We start from the raw sequence: 26,189 nt of genomic DNA, 5'->3' as shown, positions 1-26,189 counted from the left end.
CAGCTAAGTAACTAACCAGAGAAGACAGCCAGCCTCTTGCTCTGTGAGCTGAGACCTCCAGACCCACGCCTAAGACAGGGATGAGATACACCAAAAAATTCAACGGACCTCATACTGAGTGAGTTGAATGGACAAAATCGTGCCATCGCACTTACAGGTTATGTCAGCTCTAAGAGGGAGGGTTTATTGAAGCACATATAGCAAAGCAACATAGGTCTGTTCCTCAACAATCTTTTGTCCAGGCACATCTATCACATTTCACTGGAAAAATAAAACCTGCAGAGCGGCCTTTCCGGCTCATATTTCTCTGTAGGATTTGCATCGGTTAGACGCAAAGTTTAAAAACTTTAGCCGGGTACAGGAAGAGTTCTTTATAAACACCAATAGTAGAATAGGAGAGAAGAGCAATTGCATACAGACACTTCCCGCCTGCGAGCAGCAATAGCCGTGTGCGGTATGCCGCACACCGCACGCTCAGTCAGCTCGCAAGCCCTCATCGCTCCACTGGAGTTTCATTCATGTCTTCCAGGCAGCCCCCCGGCGCCGGAGGCAGGGTGGGATGGTGGGAGGTAGATTACTTCATCGGCATGAGAGTAACTGCGGGGTGGGAGGAAACATAATTAGAACACGGGACGGAAATTAAGGTTTCTACCACTCCGAGTTTGTGATCCGCGGCAAAAAGCTCTCCGGCCGCCCTCTCCCCACCTGCCAGGGCAGGGCCGGCGCGGCGCGGAGGGACTCGGAGCGGTAAAGGTCCGTAAGCACCCGGAGAGTCGTCTCCGATGGCAGCAGGACCTCTGCCAGGCCGGCAGGACCCGTCGCCCAGGCCGCGCCGCCGCCGCCACCACCGCCGGCCGGACCGCTTCAGCGCGGTGCCTCCCCTCTAGCCCCCCCCCGGCCGCACACGGTAACGTTTCGGGATTTCGGGAGGGTGTCACTGCGGCGTTTCCCCACCCCTCCGCCCGGGGCGGGAATCCCGGACGCGGCCGGTGACCCGTGTCCCTCAGCCGCCCGCCACCGAAGGCCGCGGCGGAGGCCGGGCCGGGCCCTCGCCACCCGGCGCCGCGCGGCGGGGCGGGCGGTTCCCCTTGTCAGGTCCCGTCGCTCCCCGGCAAGCAGGTGCCGCCCGCCCCGGCCCGGCTCTGCCCGCCCCGGCCCGGCCTCCCGGCGGCGAGGGGAGCCCGGCGGGGTGGCCGTAGGGCCCCGCGGAGCGCCTGTGGCAGCGGCCGCGGGCATGAGGCGGGAGGCGGCGCGGCGGCGGCCGAGGTGAAGGCGACCTTGCCGCCGCTCCTCCCGCCCGCAGCGGCGGGGCGGGCCGCCCTCCTCACGGCAGGCTGCAGGTGGGTGGCTGAGGGGCGCGGGGGGCTCGGCCCCGGGCGGGGCGGGGGGCGCGGCTGCCCGCGGCGATGGCGGCGAGGGGAGTTCCGTGCTGTGCCGCGGCCGGTGGCGGCTGCCCCGCTCCCCGCCCCGGTGCCGCCCATTGCCGGGGCCGAGCCGGCGCGTGTGTCAACACGGGGCCGCGGCGCCGGCCCTGCCCCCGGCGCCTCGGCGAGGTCGCCCGGCGGAGGTCGCCCGGGCGGCGGAGGCCGCGGCGCGGCGGGGAGGGACCGCCGCCGCCGCTCCGTGCTTGCCGGGGAGGTAGGAGGGAGACCCGGGGCGGGGGAGGAGGAGGGGAAGGGCGAGGGCGACGGCGACGGGCCGCCCGCCCCGCGCCTTGGCAGGCCCCGCGGTCGACCCTTCGGCGGGCCCCGTCCCTGCGGAAAGTTTTCCCGGAGGTGGTGGGTGCCGACCCCGGCGGGAGCCGCGGGCCGAGGCGGCGGGAGCGGCCGCGCCTCCCCGCAGCGCCGGGCCGGCCGCCCGCTGGGCAGTCCCGCCGCCGGGGGCCGGTCCCGCCGGAGCTGCCGCTGCCCCGGGGGACACACGCACCCGGGACTCCGAGAGGAATTTAGGAGTTATTACAGGTATGCTACTTACCCCGTTGTTCCCCTGCTTCTAACTTTTGGGGGCTTGTTTTTTGTTTGTTTGTTTGTTTGTTTGTTTTTGTTTTGTTTTTTAATAATTCTGTGAGAACAGTGGAGATTTATTCTTTGTGCTTTGGGTGAGAGAACCGGCTGCATAAGTTGGCTTGCTCTGTTTAACCAAACCGTAATAGGCAGAAACCTTTAAAAACACTGGCTGAGCCATTCTCGGTTCCAGCTGTGGCTTTTGAGTTACAATTTCTTTTAAAAATTAATTTTCATTCACCTGTGTGTTTTGGACTTAATTCTGCAGGCACGTCTGAGTGACGCCGGGCATGTACAGTTTGTATTTGTGGAGTGGTGACGTTATTTTATAATGTCCCCGGGGGAGGAAACTCAGCTGTGCTGTGTTTGTACAGCATCTCTGCAGCCGGTCCTGGCCCTGCCTGGCACTCCCGTGCCTGATGCCAGTTTGGTGGCTTTGGCAGGGCCAAATCGCCCTTACGGGATGGTCTTGCTGAAAGTTGGATCGAGTAAAGCCATCCCGCTGAGCAGTAGACCACGCTTCTCTAATAGCAGATGTATTTAAACGTCTTGTTTACTGTGTCTTGTCCTCTTGGTCTGTGTTTGCAAAGCAGAGACATAATTCATAATTGTGGCTCTTAGGGTTATGCAATTAACAACATACTTAAGATAGCAGTAGCATAATCTTTTGATTTGGAAAGAAAATAAACCGTTCGAGTATGTCTAGGTTTTCAAAGTGGCAGGGTATTTCCTCTTCCACCGTCTCCTTACTACTTAGCCTTTGCCCATATAGCAAGCCAGTGAGTTCACGATAACACTTCTTCTAGTACTGTATAAGATAAATCTTAGAGTTAAATTTTCTATCTGGTGATGCTCCAGGGTGAGATTACACTTCAACAGAGTGTACTGTAGTGAATAGATCAAAATTAGAGCATGTTGTCATTTTAAAAATAATTTCTTATGTCAGTATAAAACACACGCAACTTTTTTAGGGAATTAAGGAAAGGTTTCTGTGTTTTATTTCCCTCCCTCTTCTTTTTTTATTAATTAGACCAAATAGTCTTGAGAATTCAAAAACTTACCTTTTTTTTTCTTTTTCCTAATAGAGGTAATTGAACCAATTCAACCTTGTTGTATTTATGGTTTTAGTCCAATATGGCTATTACACCTTTATTACCATGCTAGACTTCCATAGGGCAGCAGTCACTGAGTGGTCTTAAAATTACCATTACTTGTTTGTGATCCTTTTAAAAAAGTAGTTACTATTTATGAGGTCCTGTTAGACAGAGCTCCAGTAACAGTATTTTTAGTCATCTGCAAACCAAAACACACTTTAAAAAATGTCATCTTATAATGTAAATGCAAAGAGAAGTGGAGTTTATTGAAGGTATGCAATTTAAAAACAAACCCAACACACTCAACCTGACAAAGCATGAAGGGATTATCCAGACTTGACTCATCTGTGTAGATTGTGCATTTCAGGCTGACTGCTGAGCTGAGCAACAGTCCGCTGGAGTGATTTCACTGCCTGCTTCTCTGGGTTGTACCAGCCTTTAAAAAAATTATTGGTATTTAAGAGGTAGTTTGTTTGGGTTTTTTTGGTTTTTTTTTTTTTTTTTTTGAAGAAAACTAGGCTTGCAGTCAATGAGACTTGAAAAGATTGGAGATTCAGTTTGAGATTTGATGAAACTATTCACTGTTCAATTTTACATAGGTAAGTCAAAAACTTTAGGAGATTTTCTTCTGTGAGATCTTATATATTCTACATGTAGTTGAAAATACTCTTTAAAAGAGCTGACAAAAAGACAATTCAAAGTCAGCTTGAAGTGAAACGAGGAACTTGCTTGGCTCAAGTCAGTTTTCGGTGTACTCAGAAATGGCAATAGCTAAGCAACTTCGTGTTTGATAGAAAGGAGATGTGTGATTTAGTTTGACTTCTTTCATTACAGAAGTCATAAAATCTTGTTTGGTATTTTCTGCATCGGATCTGTAACTTCTGGCTTGAACCAGTACTTGAAAAAAAATAGATCTGCCCTTGAACACTTAAAGTCTGTGTAGTTTTTTCACTGGTTGCACTTTATTTTTTAATTAAAACAGATCCTAATCTGAATTTGCTAGCCTCGGCTTCCAGTCATGGATCTCTTCATAGTCTGTATTTTAAATAATTCTTGAAAACTGAAGTGCATGAAATTGAGTGGCTGTAATAAAAACAGAGGGGAGGGGGTGATAGTAACTAAGAGGAAGGTTAGAAACCATGTGATGTGTAAGGTAATGACATAAAACTCCTCTTTTTCCTGTTCTGTAAATATTTTTCTGCTGGTTTTGCTGTTCTGTGAAGCACTGTCCCCCATGTAGCTAGGAAGTAGTAGATAGGATTTTTTTTAAGTTATTCAAGAGAGATTTCATCGTTTGCTCATTTCCGTAGCGTTTGTTGCCATGGCAGCTAGCCAGCAGCCTTATTAGTGATTAAGGTGGTTACACTTCATTTTTCTGTCTTGTGGTACTGGAAACTATATCTGAGGTACTGTAACAAACAGATGTTATACAAAGACTGCAGTAAGTTGTTTTTATGAAAAGACTGAAATGTGTCTGTCCTCAGACTGAAGTTATTGTATAGTGATGCTTTATGTCTCCTATTATGCGTAATGTTTGAAATGCCTCCTGTCTTCAAGCTTGCTAAATATTTATAAAAAATGTACTACCTCTACCATATGTTTGAAGCAAGAAATCCATTAATTGAACAAGCCTGTATTTCTATGCTTGAAAGAATTGACACTTACTTAATTTTAGTTACTAAATTGTATGTTAAGGGTAGAATATAACAAAAGCAAAGGTGAGAGAGAGTAACAAGAAGCAGTCTTTTTTTGTACCTCCTGGTCTGAAACTGTAGTCATTTCCAGTTAGCACATAGATAGAAAATCAGTTGTAATCTGCTCATAATTGCCTTCCTGGTAGAGTTATGAGGCATTTCTCTCCCCTTGTCTCACTTTTTTTTTTTTTTTTTCTTCTCCTCTTTCTTTTTTCTTCTCTCTCTCTTTTTTTTAATTATTATTTTTTTCTCTCTCCATATTTTTTCGTCTTTGCGTCTTGTGGAATAGACAACTCTCCAGAGTTAGAAGAGAAAAATACTGTACGGATATTTTTCATGGTAAAGCTGTGCATCTTTAAATGTTTTTGTGTAACAGCTTGAGGCTCTGTCAAAAAGTATGTTCCTTACTGTGTTATTTAGTGATGAGCATAAATTGAGGAGGGTTTTCATAACCTTGGGGCTTTCTGCTTAGATGAACTAGGCATTTCTCTTTTACCTATCAGGATTTATTACTTTGGGGTAGATCACATTTCTTGTGTAAAAGGCTGAGTTTGCACTACCAAAATTCAAATTGTATTTTGCTTAGTATGAAGTAGTGGGCTTCACACTTGACATTGACTTACCCATTCTGCAATGATATTGTATTCCCCAAGTTAAGGAATTATTTTAGCTTTTTGGTAAACTCAAACTCCATTCATTCTTGAATCATAACTGCAGAATGACAATGTTTTGAAAGAGTACTTTAATTTTCAGACTTGTACTACTTCTGTCCTGGCTGGAAAGGTCCAGACAAGACCTTTTCAAAGTTTGCCCTGAGGAGGAACGAAGTTCACCCTCTGCAACTGCAAGGTTCGCCATTCTTACGGCCTCACCTTGCAGCATACATCAGACTACCTCTCCTGACTGCCTGGCCATTTTAAGGTTGTATTTGCTTGATTTGTGATACCAGTGTAACGTGTTAAAATTTGATGTACGTTATCCTGGGAGGGGAGAGGTCTGTTTATGTATAAATATGCGTGTGTGTATATGGGTAGATAGATACAGAATAGAATGCTAGACCATCCTAGGGTGTGCCATGCTTTAAATGTAGAAAGCTCTTATGTGTTCAGAAATACAGCTCCCAATACCTCTTAGACCAAAGTGATTTGGTTCTGAGTTCATGCAGGATAAATATTCCTTTTGCATAAAACTTCTGCAAGATTATGCAAAGTATTTAAAGTGTATTCTGTGTCAAAATTATAGTTTTCTTGAGGTTGGATAGTGAGGAAACTAAAGCTATGTTCAGGAGGAAGGATTTTACTTAATAGGATGTTGATGTTTTGAGAAAAGAGTGGGGAGAGAGGAAGGAGCGACAAAGCAAGACATTCAGTAGTTGGGACTGCAGGAGACTTTAATGGACGTTAATAATCCTGCTAATGGAAGAAATACAGTAATTTCTTTTGGTATGAAAGGAATGTCTTGGGAGGTGGTTGAAAGTTGCAGAGGAGTGCCAGAGATTGGGGAAGTCAGTGAAGCTGGAGGTGTTCAGCAGTAAATGTGACACAGGTTATTGCAAATACCTGAAAAGCAGTCTGCTTGCTGCAAGTAGGTAAAGCTCAGAGGCTGGGAAGAGTCTTAAATCCTTGAGTCATTTACTAATTGGCAAAAACTGTCATGATAGTTCCTAAATGACCATTTGTGTGACCCATCCTCCCCTATGAGCTGTAAAAAGTAATGTGTTAAGTTGCGAAATCAATGAATCAGTCTCACCAAACTTTGAAGTTTTGTGATGAGCTGAAAATTTCTATTGTGCTGTGACTTAGACCTTTTATCTTAGGACTAATGAAATTTGGTGGTTTGGCAGAGGTTGGCTGGAAAAGGGACAGATTGCATTTCCTTTAACAGGAGTTACTTTCCTAGTCTCCTTTTGTTCTGCAAACTGTTAACATAAGTAGCTGGTGCCTATAAATCCTCATCTCTGTGCTTTTCTAGTTACCATTATATTTGGTGCCCTGACTCTCAACAGCTCTCTTCATCTGTAAAGCTACTGTTTGAATCACCGATTTATCTAATCTTTCCAGCGTCAATGCATGGCCTCATCCTTGGTTAGAGACATTTCTCTTGTAAAAATTACCATGAACACTTTCATGGAGATCACCACTTTATCTCAACAGAAGGTCTGAACGCCTCATAGTTTGCAGCAACACCCCCTAAGGCCTTTCCACCTTAAAACGTTCAACTGTTTTGAAAACCTTGAATGATTTCTCCTTCAGCAATAATTCCAATACATACTATTTGTAATGCCAGATACACCTCTGGAAGTGGTTTGTTCTGGCTAGGGAAGGGCTATGATGTACAAGTGCCCAGGGCTGTGCACCTGGGTTCACGAGTCTCTGTAGCAGCTGCTTCTGGGATTGCTGCTGCTTTCTTGCTGGGCTGCCAACTGGGCTTTTGCCACTCTTGCCGAGCTGTCAGTTGGACTCATTAGTGTTTCTGGAACTGTCGCTGTTGGGATTACAGTCTGGGTTTCTTGAAGTTGTTGCTGAGCTACAGCCCATGCTTACTGCTGGAAGATTAAAATCGGAGTTTTCTGCTTCAGCTGTTGTTTTCCCAGCCACTTGCTCACTTGTCTGTTAGTAGCTTTTTATTGTAGCTGTTGTGCGGAAGAAAATAACATCTAGTATCATGCATACATTGATGGGACTTTCATCTGGTTCCAGTGAAAGACTGCGTGGCTCATAAATTTGTTTAGGTGCCCACTAGCTGGAGTTTAGCCTTATTACCAAGACTAATTCAAAATTTTGACTTATGTTGTAAGTGAAACTTGGTAAACCATCCTTGCCTGATAAATTGGGAGGAATTAAACTACAGATCTTTACAGAGATTTAGCATGCGTTTGCATTGTGGAATTACACAGCCAGTCTTTTTCAAGACTCAAAATAATTGCTCTTTGGCTTTGATAAGTTTAACTTTGTTGGTACTGTGCATGGTCTTTCCATAAGATTTTGGTCAGTATTTGGTGACGGTGTCTTCCACCTGATTTGTTTCATAAAACTGTCAGCTCCAAGATTTCGTGAGGCTGTGGTAGCAGTCTATACTTCACACAGGACACCTTGCTAAATTTCAGACATTAGTATGTTACAAATTGGTTCCTTTTGATGTATACAGCTGTCACAAGAGAGAACATGATAAGCAAACTCACCAGTGTGGAAACAAGCATCGTCATCTTAAGGCTGATCTTTCTTGCCGTGCTCTGCGTACTTCCATGAGCAGTTTGATTTGTTCATCTGCAGCTTGGATACACTCATCGGTGTGCCCATGGGACCTCTGGCAAGAAAACGTTTGCGGTGGGCAAACTGAAAACAGATGCCTCCAGTGGGCATTGTAAATAGAGTTTAGTTCATCTGCTGACATGGAATGCTTTTGTGGAAAGTAAAGCCTTGTCCCTTGATAAGTGCAAGATGATGTTGCAAAAATAGGTAATAAGGCCAAATAGGCTGTATTAGCAAGAGCATAGCCAGCAGATCAAGCAGAGTGATCGTTTGCCTCTCTTTGGCACTGATGAGATTGCATTTGGAGCACCGTGCCCAGTTTTGGTCTCCAAAGGACAGAAGACACGGACTTACTGGAGCAAGTCCAGTGGACAGCTACCAGGGTCATTAGGTGGCTGAAGTACATAACGTACAAGGAGAGATTGGGAGAGCCGAGTTTGTTTAGCCTTACTAAGAGAAGACTAAGGGAGATCTTATTGCTGTCCTTGGCTGCATAATGTGAGGGTATAGAGAAGACACAGTACCGTATTTGCAGGCATGCGGCAAAAGGACAAGAGAGAGCAGTCACAAGTTACAGTGAATAAATTCTGGCTAGAGATGAAAAATGTCGCTATGAGGATACTTAAACACTGGGATGGGTGCCTGGGGAGGTTGTGGAATCTCCAGCCTTGGAGATGCTCAGAAGTTGGCTTGGAAAAGGCACTGAGCACCCTATTGTAGTTGACCCTGCGTTGAGTGGGGGTTTGATGGACTAGCTGACCTCCAGAGAACCCTTCCAAACTAAGTTGTTTAATTCTAACTGTTAATAACTTCACTAGTTCTGAATGAAGTCTTCCCATTTGCATTTGTCATTGTCAGATCTAACTTAATGACGAAGTGAGAATCTGAAAAGCAAAATGTGAGCTCTGGGGGCCAAAAAGGGCTCAAAATATTAACCTTCATGAAGGAATCTGTGCAGGTATTCACTGGGCTAAAATCTAGTTGGTGTTTCAACTTTAAAAAAAAAAGAGCAAGAAACAATATTCATACAGTGGAGACTAAACATAAGGAAATTTTGTCTGAAATATTAATTTCTACTTTAAAAGTTGCAAACTTCTGAGTTCAGAATGAAATGACTCTGAGACTCTGAAGACCCACAAAAATTATGTGAAAACACTGACAGATGGTTTGTCTCTGATATATTAAGCTATTAAACAAAAGTGGGCAAGCTGTTTTATTAGTGTATAAAACACTAGGATTTCAAAGCCTGGTGTACGTCGTTCAGTATGGGGACTTCCTGGTGGTCTCATCTGAGTTCAGGGATACAGTAAACCTGAAGAAAAGCCATACCTAAATGACTGATAGGTAGTCAGATAGACTTCTGTGTAGTTATTTTCTTTCTTTTTTTTTTTTTTTTTACTTGGATTTGCAGCTACAGTAACCCACTTTCTGTAAGATCTGGCTATTGTTACTACTTGTCAGGTCTATTAAAAGCTTCCCCAGAAAGTAAGGAATAATTATATACTAAGTGTGTCTCGACAAACCACGTAACCATCTTGGTCTTCCCTGATTCTTAACTTACTAAATCTGGGTAAAAAAAATGGACCTTAATGAATTCCCTGGCTCTTTCATCCCAGTAGAGAGTAAATGGCAAGGCTGAAAGTCTTGGAGAAAATCCGCTGCTGGCATCTCTCTCACAGAAGGCTCCAGTCCAGAATGACAACTGCAGCCGTGTGGTACAGGCACAGGAATTGTCTCTCAAATAAGCATAACCCTGTGAAGCCATTTAGGGCGATGCAGAGTCCAACCAACACCTTGAACTTCATCCAGGAACCCCAGGGATTATGGAGCTCTGTTGCCAGCAGCATGACCTGAAACACAACCTGGCCATGTCGCTAGACAGTTTGAGAGGCCTATTTTCCTCTGACGAGCCTTTCAAACTCTTAATAATAGTCTGTGGCACAGATAAAAGATGTTAGGTTGACTAGCTAAGTCTCTTAAATTTGTATTTAAATGAAGAGAATGCTTTTTTTTTTTTCCCCCACATAACCATGTTAGTTTTGTTAGAGGATTTTCTTCTGACAGAACAAATTTGAATAAAAGTACTTTGCTAAGCATGACGGCGTACACTTTGTACAGTTGTAGGCATTGTCTGGCCGCCCAATATTGTCACAGGGAAAGTTAATTAGACAGTTCGAATTTTCGTGCTCAGAAAGAATCCAGACAGCGTGACTCACTCTAGAAGTGGGAAGAGATCAAATCTAACGTGTATCGCTGGAAACTTTTTTTTTTTTTTCCTGGAGTGGTTTGTATCTGTCTGAGCTTCAATTCATAAGTAATAAAATTAAGCAAGAAATTAAACAGAGTGCTCTCCAGTTATAATCTTAAAATGAACACTGTTCCCCTGTTTGTCACAGAAATCGGCAGCATGTTCCACACTGCCCTGGTATTGATGAGAGCAGTTGCTCCACAGCCATCTTAGTGCGTGACAGGGGTTTTCAACGTTTTCTGGCTTGCAGGCCCCTGAAAACTTGCCGGTGGAACTGGAACACCCAGCATCAAAGTGGCTGAACTGCAGGTTGGAGTTTCTTGGGTTTCTTTGGCAAAGTGTGCAAAAAAAGGATAGACCCTTTAGTGTCTGTAGACTGGAATTTGAAAACCAGTGGCAGGTGACTTTATTTTCTTTTTTAAAGGATTTTGGGAAATTGTCTTTATAACCTAAGGTGTTTTAGGCTCTTGCATCCCCCAAAAGGACAGAAACAAAGAGAAGATATTGGATTAAAGTGCGGTTTCAGAGAAAGCTGAAAAGACTATTAGACCTACCTCTTGGTGCTAGTGGCAGCAGTTGTATTTTTCCATCATATTTGCATTTTTACATAAAATAGATACATTTTTTTTTGACAGGAAAGAGTAATTGAGGCCACAATCCTAAAGGAAGACTCGCAGAATGGGGTGGGTCTTACACGTGGCTGTCGCAGAAGAGGGAGTGAAAGGATCTACCCCTGCGGACACAGGCATAGAGGCAAAATTGAACCTTAACTGGCCAAGTTGTGGAAATCATCAAATTAATGATTTCTCTAGTAAAGGAAAACATTTCCCTGATACGATTCACTTTCAAAATTAAAGTCTTTGCTTCAGAAAATGTGTTTGATTTCCGGAGTAGCTTCTCAGTTTGATACTGATGGGTGATGCCAGTGTTTTTGCTGTAGCAGAATGCTGCTTTATGCTTTCTGTGCCATTGGCTGGTATGGCTCAAGCCAGTCGGGCTTCGTATGTAGGCAAACTGTGCAGTTAGGTGCAGCTGCAGGTGAGCACCATGTCACCTCATGATGAGCAGCTCATGGTCGTGGCTTTTGTCTACCCACAGACAAGGAAAGACTGGATCTGTTTATACTCATGGTCAGCAAAAACATAATAGAATCATACAATGGTTTAGGTTGGAAGGGACCTTGAAGATCATCTAGTTCCAGCCCCCCTGCCATGGGCAGGGACACCTTCCACTAGACCAGGTTGCTCAAAGCCCCATCCAGCCTGGCCTTAATCACTACTTATGATAAAACTTAGGATTTTCCTCTTCTCTTCAAAACATATTAGAGGATGTCACGATAAATGTTACAACAGTTTGCTCAAGTCTTGCATGCAGTTGATACGGATGATCTAATGGGTTTATACTAGAAACTGTAGATCTTCAAACCTTTTTTTAAGATGATGGCCTGCTGGAAAATGCATCTCTGCTTTTTTTAAATTTTAAGGATAACTACGGACAACTGAATCTTCTTTCAAAGAGCAAAAGAACTCTTTGCAGCTTTATTTTAATGCAGTTGAAAGTGCATAATTTTCTATGGAGAAATTACACTGCATTTGAAAATGCAGTTGATCTTTTAAAAATATTTTTTGAAAGGCTATTTTTTCTGTAGGCAAAGCATTACTCATCTTTATAATAATATCAGTTGTTTTTTTATGAATTCTAGGCACTTCTTACTGGTCATTTAATTCACTCCTCTGCATGGCAGTAGAGTGGTGGTGGTTTTTTATATGTTTTTATGGCTGTGTGTAGATACAGTCTAGAGCACCACTTACCATTCCTCACAACTAAGTAAACTTTTTTCAAAGTGTTATACTTAAGATAGTTTGCATCTCTTAACATATTAATTGGAAAAGAAGAATTTCTGTTGTATTGCCACCTCATAATTTTAAAGATAAGTATCATCTCCCTTGCAGCTCCCAAGTCCAACAGCGTATGTGGGATATTTTCCAATGGCACAGCAGTGAGTTTTGTCTGTAGCATACAACCTTCATCTCTGTTTCAGGAATGCAGTGGTATGTGATTGATTTAACTTGTGCGGTGTATTCTTGCAAATGCATCATTTATTACTGGAGGTTTTGCATAAAGTTCTACAATAAAAGATAATTAAGTCCTTTAATAGGACAAGTTGTCTTTCTAATTGCTGCGATAATACCACTTGAGTTACAGAATGACCATTTTGTATGCTTGCATAAAATAATTTCTTTTTAAATAAGGCTTTGTTTTCAGCGTGTTTGAAACAAGAAGAGTTGGCTGGAACTAGCAGCTTTTTTTTTTTTTTTTAGTTTTTTTTTGTTTCCCCCTTATAGTAGCCTTTCCCTAATATCTTCAGCCTACGCTGTCTGAATTTCCCAGCTGCTCCAGCTCTCCCTCCCTTGGTCTTTCTGATCCTCCCATGCATGCTTTTCATACCAAACTGGGCAGCGGGGGGGAGGGGATGCTCTCCTTCCCATCCCTCGCCCAGCTGAGAGGTTCACCCTGGTCTCTGTCTCTCTGCAGCATCCCATCACCTTGCTGCATGCCCTTTGGAAATCTCCTTCCACCATGGGCTGCTTGAGTTAGCCTATCACCTCCAGCCAATTAATGATCTCTGGTGGCCTACTGTTTAATCCAGTGGCATTTGGGATTTGATGAGCACCGCACATGATGTCCAGTCTCTAGGAGCCACAAAAATAGGTGTTAGCTTACTGATCTTGCAAGACCAGAAATTTGAAGAGCAGTTACTTTTGCTGTGTTTTGGTGTCTGGATTTAACTTACTGACTCTTTGTATTGTAGATATGGCAATAGGAGATGATTGAACTAGTCAGGTTATTGGATTTGGAGGTTTTAGCACAGGAAGTAGAGACCTCTGCTCATTCATACTGTGTACATTCTAGTGACGCTGTTATACCCATCACAGATGTGACAGGAATGCCACAATGTTTCTTACTGAGGTTTCTTTGTTGACCTCATCATTCTCAGTAGGAAGCCTCATGTACTGGCTAATCCTTAATATGGATGCTTTTCTGTTATAGAATCATAGAATTGTAGAATACTTTGGGTTGGAAGGCACATTTAAAGATCGTCTAGTCCCACCCCTCCTGTGATGAGCAGGGACATCTTCTGCTAGATCAGGTTGTCATCACAAGCATGATTTAATAGGATGATCTGCTACCTTGTAAACCTTGGACAGCCCAACTTCGTTTAGGGAAGTGCTGAGAAGATGCTTCCAGAACAGGCAGCTGGGTTAAGTAACTGACATTGTGCACAAGAAAATGTCTTCTTAATTCATGCAACTACAACTTGATAGAATATTTTATGTAAATTAAACAATATAATGTAAGTCTTCAAATAGTATCTGTTGTGAATTTGGTCATAGTAAGCACTGCAGCGTGACGTTAGCATGAACATTAATCTGCTACTAAATTTTAGACCTGGTTCCTTGAAGACGTGCGCTTGGAATATGGAGAATTGTTGGGGGGCAGTGTATTCTTATTGTTCCTGTAGAAGACTTTGAGGGGGCATATCTTTGCAAGTAAACTTCTTGCAACCTTATTTTTAGGGCAGATTTTGAAGCCAGACCATACACTTGCCCTGGTTGTGCTTGTAGAGCCCTAAGCGCACCATTTCTGTGCTATGGAGTTCTCAATTTATTACAGATGTACATAAAGGGTATCATACGTGTCCTCTGCCAAAACAAGCATTTCTGGTATTGCAAGAGAAGTGGCTCTACTCAGAAATATATTCAACTACTGAATAGCCAAGTGATCCTACTTGCATTTAAGGGCAGTTCTTGGACATAGGTGAACTGGACTGGCTTCTTATTTTGCCTACAGAAGTTTTAATATGCTTAGCATTATCCAATACCAGCAACTGAGGTAGTCTAAATACCACAGCAGGGACTGATTAGCTTTTTCAGATCACTGCTTTTATTCGCTGTTTGCAAAGAGGCTTAATCCAGTGCTGGAGATCAGGCGTCCCACTGTGCTCGTGGGTAGCTTTCTCTCACTCTTTGTGTTCATAGTGGCAGAAATTAGTGAGGAGTCTCCTCCTGCCTCCGACTTAAAAGCTCCAAAAGAGTGGTGTTAGTAGTTGTTCTTAGGAGTGTTTAATGGACAGTGCAGAGAAACTATAGCTGGGGTGTCTGCTTTGCAGCTTAATATCTGGGCACATGATAAATTCATCAGTGTAATAGCATGATGGTATGTGATTTCATTTACTATGTTGAATCGCTTTAATATCCACATGAAGCTTGGGAAATTACTCAATACAGTTCTAACAAACCTAATCACATACTCTTTTGCTTTCAAATCATAGTAGATGTTTCCCAACAGATCGCCTGTCCTCCCAGGCAGAGGAGGACAGTGGCCTCTGTGGTTCTCAGTATTGCTTTAAGCCATGTAATGATGGCAAAGTTCAGTAAATAAATTTTTCCAGTAGTCATTCAGACCAACATTTGCAAATGTAGAATTTTCTCCTCTGTGCTGAGCTGTCTTCACTGAAATTACGAACAATGGCAACTTTTATTTGAAAGTCCACATTGCTCCACTTCTTATCAAGCATCAAATCTTACTACTGTTATATCGCTAAATATGTGTGTTGCAGGGCTTGGTGGTATTGGAACTGTTGGGCAGGGAGGGGAGGGGCGGTATGGACTGGAGCTTGTGTTTCCATGTGGCTTACTTCAATAAAAAATAAAAACAATAAAAAGCTGGCTATGGCCTAGCTCTTGACTTTTGTTCAAATATTCCATCATTGCAAAGAGACAGGAAGATCTTGGCATCTCGAGCAGAGCCATGAAATAAAAGGGAAAGAAGTTCTGTTGCAAACAAATATGAGTGACTCCAGAACAAAAGAGTGGTTCATAGTTGCTTTCTGTCAAGTGCCCTAATGTTTCAGTGCCACTGCTTAAAAATATCCATTATTTCACATATTGATATTACATGGTTTTAATCAGTTTCCCCTTCTGTTGAAATTACCCACAAGTCCTCCGTTAGAGTTGTGCATAAATGCAAGTTTATCACATTTATTGACTGATGTTCAGAAGTGTCAGGAAATTCAGAAAGCAGTTTCTGAATACATTTCAATGTTTAGTGTGTGCTCCTTTCATACCTCCTCACACTTTGCACCAGGATGATTAATTTTGCTAACGAGAAAAGGGGAATACAAATAGCTACTGATAGATTTATTTCTCTTTAATATTTTTCCTTACAAAGAACTTATTGTTTCCATAAGTAATATGGGTAATATTTCTTAAGACTGATATATTTTAATAGGAGCTCACAACTTTTACTACTTAAAAATAATTCCTCTCTTTGTTTCATGAATTAGAAACAATGAGGAGAAGCTGAAGTCTGCCCAAGCCAGGTGTTTCTTGTTGGCAGCCTGCTCCCTAATGACTCTGGCTCTCATACAGCAGCTGCCTGCTAGTCTCTTTTGTATGGCCTATTGTTGCTGCACACCCCTCGTTAATACACATGCTGCCCGGGGCAGACCCTGAGAATGACATCAACTTGCTTATCTTAGAAACCTCCAAACCTGATGCAGGGTGGGGAGGTTGCCTTGCATCTGCCCGGCCAACTAATTGTGAGCTCTGTGGGTCGTGATTGGCTCCGCGGCCGCTCAGTAATAGGTTAAGCAAAGACATCGCGGGTCCATCTGTTCGTCCATTCATTGTTCTGCTTGCTTGCCTGAAGTCTGCAGCTGAAATCGTGTTAAGGAGTTGCTTCTGGAACAGCTACAAGAAACCAATGTCTGTGTGTTTTCCAGTGAACGTAAGTATATGGGCTTCTCTGCAGAAATGGGACATTTCACCTTTCTGGTGTTTCAGCGTATCAGTTTGCATTTGGACAATGTAGCTAGCATGTGTGTCAGCTAGATTTGCACACTTTGGGTGTCTCGGAAAAAGAGGGAAAGAAACAGTTATGGCTGAAGACTAAGCGTATTAAATGATCTCACCCAGTGCGTTCTATTAAGGAACTTTCAAAAGCACCGGTAATGGTGTATTTCCAAGAATTTGAAAATGGTAGGCAGTAGGCTTCAACAGAACAAATTCTCTAGTCCCCCAGGGAGGAAGGGGAGGTTTCAACTTCACGTTATAGGTATTTACCTTTTTTTTTTTTTTTTTTTTTTTTTTACAAATTACCTATTATGTACTTTAATTTGTGACTGGTAGAAAAAACTTTTAAGGAAAAAAAAATTGAAGAACTTTTCCATTATGCCATACAATGGGTGAAATTTCCTGTGTTTGTGAAAATGGGAAGAGCTCCATTGTGGGCTATCTGAAGATACTGTAGTGCGAGATAGAGCATTAGGATGCTCTTAGGTGGAAACATGTTCCAGTCAAAGGTTTTTGTGCTTTGAAAGCTATTTGTAAGTGTGTCAGATCTAGCCTGGCTATTTTTATAAAATTTCTAATGTGTTTTGGTTTATGTTTTGAGCTCAGATGTTAGGCTGAAGAACAAACTCTGTGTACTCCATGAGCCTGTGTTCCAAGGATCCTGTAAAGAAAAAAAAAAAAAAAAAAAAAAAAAAAAAAAAAAAACAACAAAAAACCACAAAACAAAGACCTTCATATATCAGTTGGGAGGGAAAGAGAGCATATAAAAGGGTTAAAAAGAGGTTTGCATTTCTACCACATGCCCTATTGTGTGAACATATGCATGAGTCTATTGAAAGTTTTCAGAAGATGGGCAGGCCACCAGTTGCTGGTCTCCTGCAGTTCCAGTAGACATCTGTTGCCCCAGAGCATTAACCAATCTGTTCAATGGGACATCCTTCCTTTGTTGGATAGAATGATGCAGACAACAGCACTCGCTGAAATACAATGGTAATTAAATACACAGAAACTACAGCAGTAGGTATTTATTACATATTCATTATTTTATTTGCATTGTTGCAGTATCTCTATCATTTGGATAACTGATACATTCATTTTTTTTTCTTTTCTGATCAGCTCTGCGCTTCTGTTTGTGACAAGAAATGACAGTGTTTCAACAAACTGATTTCACTATTTTCTGTTTTGTGTTTAGAAGACTTGGAAAAAAAAGCATGGCTGTGTGAAAACATGCTGAACTATTTCACTGCACTATGTATCTTCAGAAACTTTTGATGGTCTTTTGAGAATACACGAGTTGTTATACTGTGTCACATGATACACTATTTTACTCCTTGTTATTTTCCTCTGAACTAAATTTCTGTTAAATTGCTTTTCTTATGCTCAGTTGTAAGTGGAAAATATTCTGAATACACATTAAAAGATTAGATGATCTACTTGCCCACATCCCTTTGAGAAACATTTCTGTTTTGTGTGAAGGTGAATTAATGGGCTGAGTAATGGTTAGTGGAAAATAGTGGTGACTTCTAAGAAATGAGAATATATTACACTTCTACAATGTGGTAGCACAGTGCTCATCCAGAGCATTACAGTTATACTTGATAAAGCGTATTGACTCAGTAATACAATATTTTAGGCCGTTAACAGTGAACCTAGTGTGAGATACTGTAGTTTTAAACAGGCTGTAGTTTAAAACTTATGTTAACGTGTCATAAGTATGTCTAAATTGGGAGTTAACCACTTTATTAACCTTTTCATAAATACAAATTCTGTTACTCAACTGTGGTGAGCATAACCAAAAGCTGAAGACATTCTTGACAAGAAGTTTTTTGGCTGATTTTTTGTTTGTTTGTTTCACACTCAGTTGAGTCAGAATTCATAGCAGGTGTTTTTCTAAGCTATGTTGCATTGTATCAGTAAGCATCCTTTAAAACCCTGTATGCATAATGAAAGTCCCTTGTAAATAAAGAGTACAAGGAGTTATTCTTATCTGATGTTACTCCTTGGATAAATGTGACCTTTTCTGGTTTCCGTGAGCTTCATTGTCCTATATACAGGTACACTAGTGCTTATTTGGAACACAAATTCATTCAAATAGACTGGCTGGCATGTTGCTCTTCACTAATCAAATCAAGATAAAATAATCAATTCCAGCAGCATTCAGCAATGACGTCTGATTTTCATGGTTCTAATCAATGAATCTCATAAAGGACATCATGTTGGGAGCTCCAAAGTCTAGCATTTCTGAGAGATGCTCCTGACTACAAATACAGCGTACAAAGTTCACCGATGTAAAAATTTGTCTGAAAATAGTTTGCGTGCAGGGTTGAGGCCAAATGCCAGTAATAGCATACTGCTTATGCAAAACTATTTCAGAAATCTTTAGCTTTGAATTTACAGTGTAAATATCATTTTATCTACCCTTTAAAAGCGATAGCATGGTGACTATATACTGTCTGTGGCAGATTTTAAAGCTGTTGTTCTTATTACTTTCTTCCTTAAATGGTTTCTGAAAAATAGTAGAGTTCTCTGCAAAAGAAGCAGTTGTATATTGGAGCAAGATGGAGATTGACAGACAGGAGACTTAAAGCAGATAGATGTGAGGCTGATTATGTATACATTCCCAACAATGGACAACGCTCAGTTTACAGTCATTTTTCATACACAGTTGATGTGCAAATCATCTTAAGTATGTTTCATATAATGCCTGATCTTCAGACACATTCATATGCTAGTGACTTCTTTGAATCCCACTGGAGGGTGTTATAATTGTAGTTGCTGTAAAGCACTTAAACTTCAAGGAAGAAGCGGCTGGAGAATGACTTAAGTATTATTTTAACTAACATTAAAAAAAAATAATTCCTCTTTCTGATCAGTGCACTTCAAGTTTTGTGTATTCCATGCTGTTAATATGCAACCTCCTTTTCCCCCTTCCAAAAAAACCCCCTCCTCCCTCTACTTCTAGTTCAATACTAAAATGACATTTCACAGTACATGGATTTAGGCAGTGACCCATTATCTCCCTGTACTCTGCAGTGGCGGTACATGAGCCAGCTCAACTTTTCAGTCCAGCTTAAAAGTGTTGCCCATTAACTAGACTTCCTCGAGTCAGAGCAGATTGTGGGGTTGGTGGAACAATGATGTCGGGGCTTCCAGATTGGTTTGGCAGCTGCATTGTTCTCTGAGGGGAAACCAGACGCACTTAAGTCCCGCTCTCTTTCATGGGCTTTTGTTCATACCAAATTATTCTTTCGCTGTGCTAGTATTCATGATGGTATGTTAAAGGAGTGCATCCTAGCAACTAAAGGCTGGTTGCTAAGCAGCCGCGCTTCCAATAGGGGTTTCTTGTTTGAGATTTTTTTTTTTTTTAATTTTTTTGTGTGTGTCACTTCTGTGAAGGCCACAGTGTTGGTTTTTTAACTGTATCCTTTTATTGGGATATTGTTGTGGTTTGTTACTAGTGCCGTGCTATCAAGTGCATTACGTTAGTTAATAAATCACTGTGGAAAGGTTCATTTCCTAAATTCTCATTGTGTTTAATCTGTGGTGCTGCTTGAAATCCTAAAGCTTCGAGTGAAGAGAAGGTAATAGTCCTTGATATGCTGCTTGAGAGTATTACAGCCCTACTGTCTTCTAACAACACCAGGTCTAAATAAAGCTTTAGTGTATTTTCTTTCCTATCAGTCTTGCCTGGATTAAGGTGCAGGTGATGAAAATGGTTATTATATATTTATTTATTTATTTAAACTAGAAATGCTTAGGTAAAGTGAGTTTTGGTGCCCTGTAACCAAAAAGCACCACCACAGTGGTGATGTCTTGGCACTCAGCACCTATAGCGTCTCCTTTTACTGAACCATGGATTGGATATTTTTCGCTCGATTCTCTCTAGTCTTAAGCCTGGATGAATTTCTTGTGTGTGCGTTCTCAGATCTTTATCCCAAGAAGAGGAAAGTACGCCATATGTTAAAAAATACTGGGCAGTTTTAAAATGCTAACCTTTAAGGGGATGGGAGGGTTAATGTATTTGCGGGCAGAGATTTTGGCTAATCGTGAGGCATACCTGTAATTTGTATTAGTATAGATCAAGAGAGTCTGTTTGAATAATGTTTGGGTTTTTTTTTCAATATATCCTCCTTGATGAAATTTGTGTCTGTAATGTATGTCAAGTTCAACTGAAGTCCTTTGCCTCTATATCTTGCTTTTATGTTCTGCCTTGCAGGACGGAAGTGTGAAAGAATTCTTTGTTTCATAGTCTTCCCTTAATGTAAATTCTTCTTTTTTCATGGTAACCTTGCAGTACAATTGGTCCATATGGTCCATTTTCATCTCTGAGAAATAATTTATCTTTACTTTCTTTACTGAAGCAGTTAGAAAAGATTCCTGTTTAAAAGAACAAAATAAGAGAAAGAGGTAGCAATCTGCCTTTAAATGTAGATTGTGGAAGTAATCCTCGTGATGAAATGGGTAGCTAACTTCTGTATAACTACGGTTATGCAAAATTTCTCCAGAAAAACTGATTTGGCAAGTATATCAAGTCCAGAAAGCTGCAGCTTTTCTTCTGTTCTTCTTGCATGACTTCTAACTATATATTTTGTTTTGATTCAGCAAAAGGTTTGCACAAGTCTAGTCCAAGAGTTGAAATCAGCTTTTAATTTTGTTGCCTTGTTGGCTTGATGAATGATCTGTTGCAGTCAGGGCAAACACTTCCATTGGCTTTATATGCCATTAGATCAATCCATGTCCCTAAATGCTGTATGTGTTAGCAATGCAGCACTCTGTTGAGAGCAATTAGTCTTCCTTGACTTAATTATCACTTTATAAGGGAATTCAGAAATAGTTTGAGTGTATTCAGTTGAACTGATAGTGTCTTTTAGGGCCAATAAGTTTTTATTTAATCATGTTTTCTGTTACTAATTCATTTTATGTGTTATGATGTCTTTCTTATATGTGCCTAATAAGCCAAATCTAGTACTAAGCTAATTTCTTTCTATTCAACAAAGAGTTGAAGGTATTTAGTTTAAAAAGCTTTTCTACTACTTGTATTTTATAGCTGCATTTTCTTTTTCATTGTTACAATACTGTCTTAAGCTAGAATAAATATCTCGTTTCCTTTAAATCATGACAAGACTTCTGTCTCTGCGTTACAGTAGGTAAACTTGCAGCGTTTGCTTTCCTATTCTTTCACAAACCCATTTTCAGAAATGTTTAAGTAAAAGCATTTGATACACTCAGAAAACAGATGATCAGTTGTTTATCTGTGTAGCTCTGGATGTTCCTTAGGAAAAAATTTCCCCCAAAAAAGTTTTTCACGTTTAAAAAAAAAAAATCAAACAAAAAACCAAAACAGTCTGCTGGGAGAGAATAAATGCGATTCTGAGGAAGCATCAAGAAAATACAAAGCAAGTAAAATATGTAACCAGTTGCAACGTTTTTGTTCTCTCTTTAGGAATACGGGACACTTTATATTCAGGAATACAAGAAAAACAGCAAAGTGGAGTCAAGTACATGCAGCAGCTTCATGGGCTTGAAGGATCATCTGGGGCATGACTTAGGCCACCTTTATGTGGGGAGCACTGGCACACAAATAAATGCAATTGTACCTTGGTCAATGGCGGAGAAGCCAACGATGGATAAGGTGAATTCTAGGAAAGAAGATGTAGACAAGGAGGCATCTGAAGAGACTTCTGGAAGCTCCAGCTGTGACTCTGAAGAAAGCACAAATTCTGATAATGATTCAGAGAGACTGAATAATTCTGCATCAGAATCACATCTATTGCCTAAGACTCACCGGCAGCTGTGCCGATCTCCTTGCTTAGAGCCTCATATACTAAAAAGAAATGAAATCTTGCAAGACTTTAGGATAGAAGAGGCTCAGATAGTACCTAAGGAAGTCAAAAAGCCCCCTGATGTAGTGAAAGAATATCAAACCAAACTGGAGTTTGCACTTAAGTTGGGTTACTCTGAAGAGCAGGTTCAACTTGTACTAAATAAACTTGGTACTGATGCTTTAATAAATGATATTTTGGGAGAACTTGTCAAACTTGGGAATAAAACTGAGACTGATCAGACTGTAACTAATGCTAACACTACTGTAATGCGTGAAGCGTCTTCCATAGAGTCTCAGAGGTCAGAGTCTCCACTGCAGGAGGATGTGACAGAGGATGGTGACAACCTGAGGCCAATAGTTATTGATGGCAGCAATGTTGCAATGAGGTATGTGACCATGAAGCTTTTGCTGTTATATTTAAATGGAAACAGAATGACCTTGTCCCCTTCAAGCACTGATGTTTGGTATAGTTGCCTAAAACTGCCTGCAGCTTCTCTCACAAGCATCTTCATCAATCACACAGTATGCCAATCTTGTAATCGGGCTAGAGGTCTGTAAGAGTTCAGTGGCAGCCATTCCCGCTGCCAGTCTAGCGCTTAATTAATTTTTGGTATACTTAATAAACCTTTGGTAGGCACCATTGCTATGGGCAGTTGCTGTATCCAGTTACATACAGGGGGTTAAAGCAAATGTAAGATTCCTTAAGATTATGAAATAGTGACTTAGAATTAAGTGGTTTAAGGGATACTTCTCCTTGGTAGGCCATTCTGTGATAACTGGTCTGCATGTAAAGTTGGTCTTGGTTATCAGATTTGGAGCTAGGTTTTATTGCTGTTAATACCTGACATTACTGTGCTTTAGACTTTCACTTACGTGCCTACAGATAACAAACATATTTACCTACAGCGTTCATCCATCCTGACCGCGGTCATCTAGGTGCATAGCAGGAAACCTGTCTGTAGGGAGGCAGGAGGTTCATGCTTTGTCGGTGATTAGAGAGAAGGAAATGGCAGAGAGATGCTGAGAGATGTGTGGGTTTTTTTATGGTTATATAGATGATTAAATGACAAATTGGTTAGTAACTAATTGGGTACCTCATAAGGATTATCTGAACACTTCCACCATGGTTTAGAAGGTCAATTTTAGTCTTCTGATTACTCGATGTGGTTTTCATTAGCTTATTAATAAAAGTTCCTGCAAGACATTTCTGGGCTTTTAGCCCAGCATTTTTTTAGCTCCTAATCAAGTTAATTACCTTTAAATGAGGCTTTTTAAAATGAAATTTAAATACAGCTCTTATTTACACCTATATGATAGCTTTTGTTTACTTAAGTAGCCCATAAAGCAATGACATTACTTCTTCCTAAATGGGTTATTCCTGAGTGTTCTTTGTACCTGCTGTGTCATTCCTAATCTTTTTGTTCAACTTGAGCTGTAAAGGAAGTATGTCCAGTTGAACAAATGCTATTCTGGTACTCAATCAAGAAGTTATCCAGAGACTTCTAAAATGGGTTTGGATTGTATGTCGTGCAAATCCAAAACAGTTGTGTAAGTGTTAGCTAGTTAGCACAGCTCAGACTTGGTGGGTGGACTTAGGTTCAACTTCTCCCACAAACTTCACTGAACGCATTCCAGAAGTAGTTGCAGATCAGTCACATTTCCTTAATGTTTATTCAGCTATTAACATAAATATTTAGGACCTGCCTTCCTCTGCTCAATTTACTTTCTTGACCGCCTACATAAAATGAGCCAAATATGAATGCATGCTATGCATGCTAAAGGGCCTTAAAACAGGTTAAGTCAATGAATATAACAGTCTTTCTGTATCCAAGAGTCAAATTAACAGGTCTTTACTTGCTTTCTACCAAATTTAATCACAGAATCATTCGGTTTGAAAGGGACCTCTGCAGATCTTCTAGTCCAGTCCCCTGCACTGAGCAGTGTCAATTCAAGGCTGTGTCAAGTTGGGATGGAGACTCCACATACTCTGTGGGCCAGTGTTTGAATGCACTCACTGTAAGAAAGTTTTCTTTTTTTTATGTTTAAACAACATTTCTTGTATTCCAGTTTGTGCTCATTGCCTCTTGTCCTGTGGCTGGACAACAGTGAGAAGTCAGTTCTGTCCTCTTTATTCCCTCCCATTGGGTATTTATACACATGGATGAGATCTCCCCTGAGCCCGATCTTCTCCAGTCCCAGCTCTCTCCACCTCTCCTTGTATGACAGGTACTCCAGTCCCTTGATTAGCTTTGTTGTCCTTCACTGGAGTCTCTCCAGTATTGTCTGTCTGTTTTATACTGAGAGCCCGGAACTGGACCCAGCATTCCGGATGTGTCTCACCTTGGCTGAGCAGGGGGGAAGGATCATGTCCCTCGACCTGCTGGCAACACTTTTCCTTCTGTGCTGCAAATGCACATTGCTGGCTCATGGCCAGCATGGTGTTCACCAGAACCCAAAGGTCCTTCTCTTCAGAAGACCGCCTGACCTGTACTGATGCCTGGTGTTAGTCCTCCTCAGGTGCAGGACTGGCATTTCCCTCTATAGAACTTGCTGAGGTACCAGTTGGCCTATTTCTTTATCCTGCCAGGGTCCCTCTGAATGGCAGTACACCCATCTGGTGTACTCCTCCCAGTTCTGTATCCTCTGCAAACTTACTGAGGGTGCATTCTGTCCCATTATCTAGCAAAGATGCTAAGCAATGCTTGCCCCAGTGTCAATCCCTGGGGTACATCAATACTAATTAGCCTCCAGCTAGACTCTATGCCACTAATCATAAGCCTTTGAATGCAGCAGTTCAGCCAGATTTCAGTCCACCTCTCTGTTCCCTTGTCTTGCCTACACTTCATTAGTTTGTCAGTGCTTTGTTAAAGCCACAATAAACAGCATCCTCTGCTCTCCTAATCCACTGAGCCAATCATCTCACCATACAAGGCTATGCAGTTGGTCAAACATATTTCCCCTTCATAAATCCATGCTGACTGTTCCCAGTCACTTTCACCCAATCTACATAATTTTTAGGAAAGGGCTTCCAGGAGGATTTGCTCCATCACCTTTGAAGGGATCAAGGTGAGGCTGACCAGCCTGTAGTTCTCTGAATTATCCTTCTTTCCTTCCTTGAAAGCAGAAGAGATATTTGCGTTCTTCTAGTCCTTGGGAACATCCCAAATCACCACGACCATTCAAAGGTGGCCTCACAATGTCATTAGGCAGTTCCCTCAACACCCTTGAGTGCATCTCAGCAGGGCCCAGCAGCTTGGGAATTTCCAATTTCAGTGTTCCCTAGCTTTTGCTGAGGGAAACTCTTGTCCTGTCAGCTTTGCCCAACTTCCTGGACATCAGGGTGGACCAGTCGTGGCAGAGGTGTTCCTCAAAAATCAACCACTTCTGCTGGGCCCCTCTTCTCTCCAGGGTCGTACTACATGGGATTCTCTTGAACAGGCCGAAGTCTGATCTCCTGAAGTTTGGGGTTGTGATCCTGCTTTTTGCCTTGCTCTTTCTTCACGGGATCCTGAATTCTACCACTCGTGGTCACTGCAGCCAAGGCTGCCCCTGACCTTCACATCTCTGACCAGTTCTTCCTTGTTTGTAAGTATGAGGTCCAACAGGTTCCCTCATTGGGTCCTCAATCACCCATGTTAAGAAGTTATCATGAATACGCTCCAGAAACTTCTGGACTGCTCATGCCTTGCTGTGTTTGCCTGCCTGTTGGCAAAGACACTTTTATTCTGTTTTTCGTTAGCCAGTGGCGAGAATGCTTTTGTTCTGCTTGGTCAAGTGGATCCCACCTTTTCCTAGAAATCAGTCCTTGATTATGAAAGACGATCCCATGTTTGTAAAAGATGAGTCCCTGTTGCTGACACCAGCTGTGCAGCCAGTTGTTTACTGGCAGGATCTGTCCTTTCCCCTTCAAGAAAATAGGTAATAGTAAATAAGCCCCTTAAAATGAAAGATTTCAGCTTTTACATGTAAAAGAGCAATGTTCAAAGCAGTGGGAGAGATACAGGCATTTGCCTGCAGTTCAGACAATCTAGTTAAAATTTCTGTATCTAAATTTATCTATCCTGTTACAAATAACTAACCTATAAATTGACACAGTCTGTTCTTCTCATTCCTCTTTGCTTTTCCAAGCTGTGGCCAATGAGCTCACTTCAGGGTTGCTAACAGGAAATGGCCCTCTGCCCTAAGCAAGACTGCAGATAGTCTTTTGAGATACGTATTCT

General features: G+C 41.8%; 1 protein-coding gene across 1 annotated transcript in view; it reads left to right on the top strand.

Annotated features, from left to right (window-relative positions):
• The first annotated feature begins 818 nt into the window (after positions 1–818).
• The window catches only part of ZC3H12C (zinc finger CCCH-type containing 12C), a 44,030-nt gene continuing 18,659 nt past the window's right edge, over positions 819–26,189 (top strand). Inside the window, exons 1-2 of the mRNA XM_082482242.1 lie at positions 819–907; positions 21,589–22,355. Of these exons, the coding sequence (XP_082338368.1) occupies positions 21,661–22,355 (695 nt within the window). The 5' untranslated portion in view covers positions 819–907; positions 21,589–21,660. The remainder of the gene's footprint in view (positions 908–21,588; positions 22,356–26,189) is intronic.

This window comes from Vanellus vanellus (genome assembly GCF_965231255.1).
Source record: "Vanellus vanellus genome assembly, chromosome: 1".
NCBI lineage: Eukaryota > Metazoa > Chordata > Aves > Charadriiformes > Charadriidae > Vanellus > Vanellus vanellus.
This window is presented reverse-complemented; position numbering and strand designations above follow the sequence as displayed.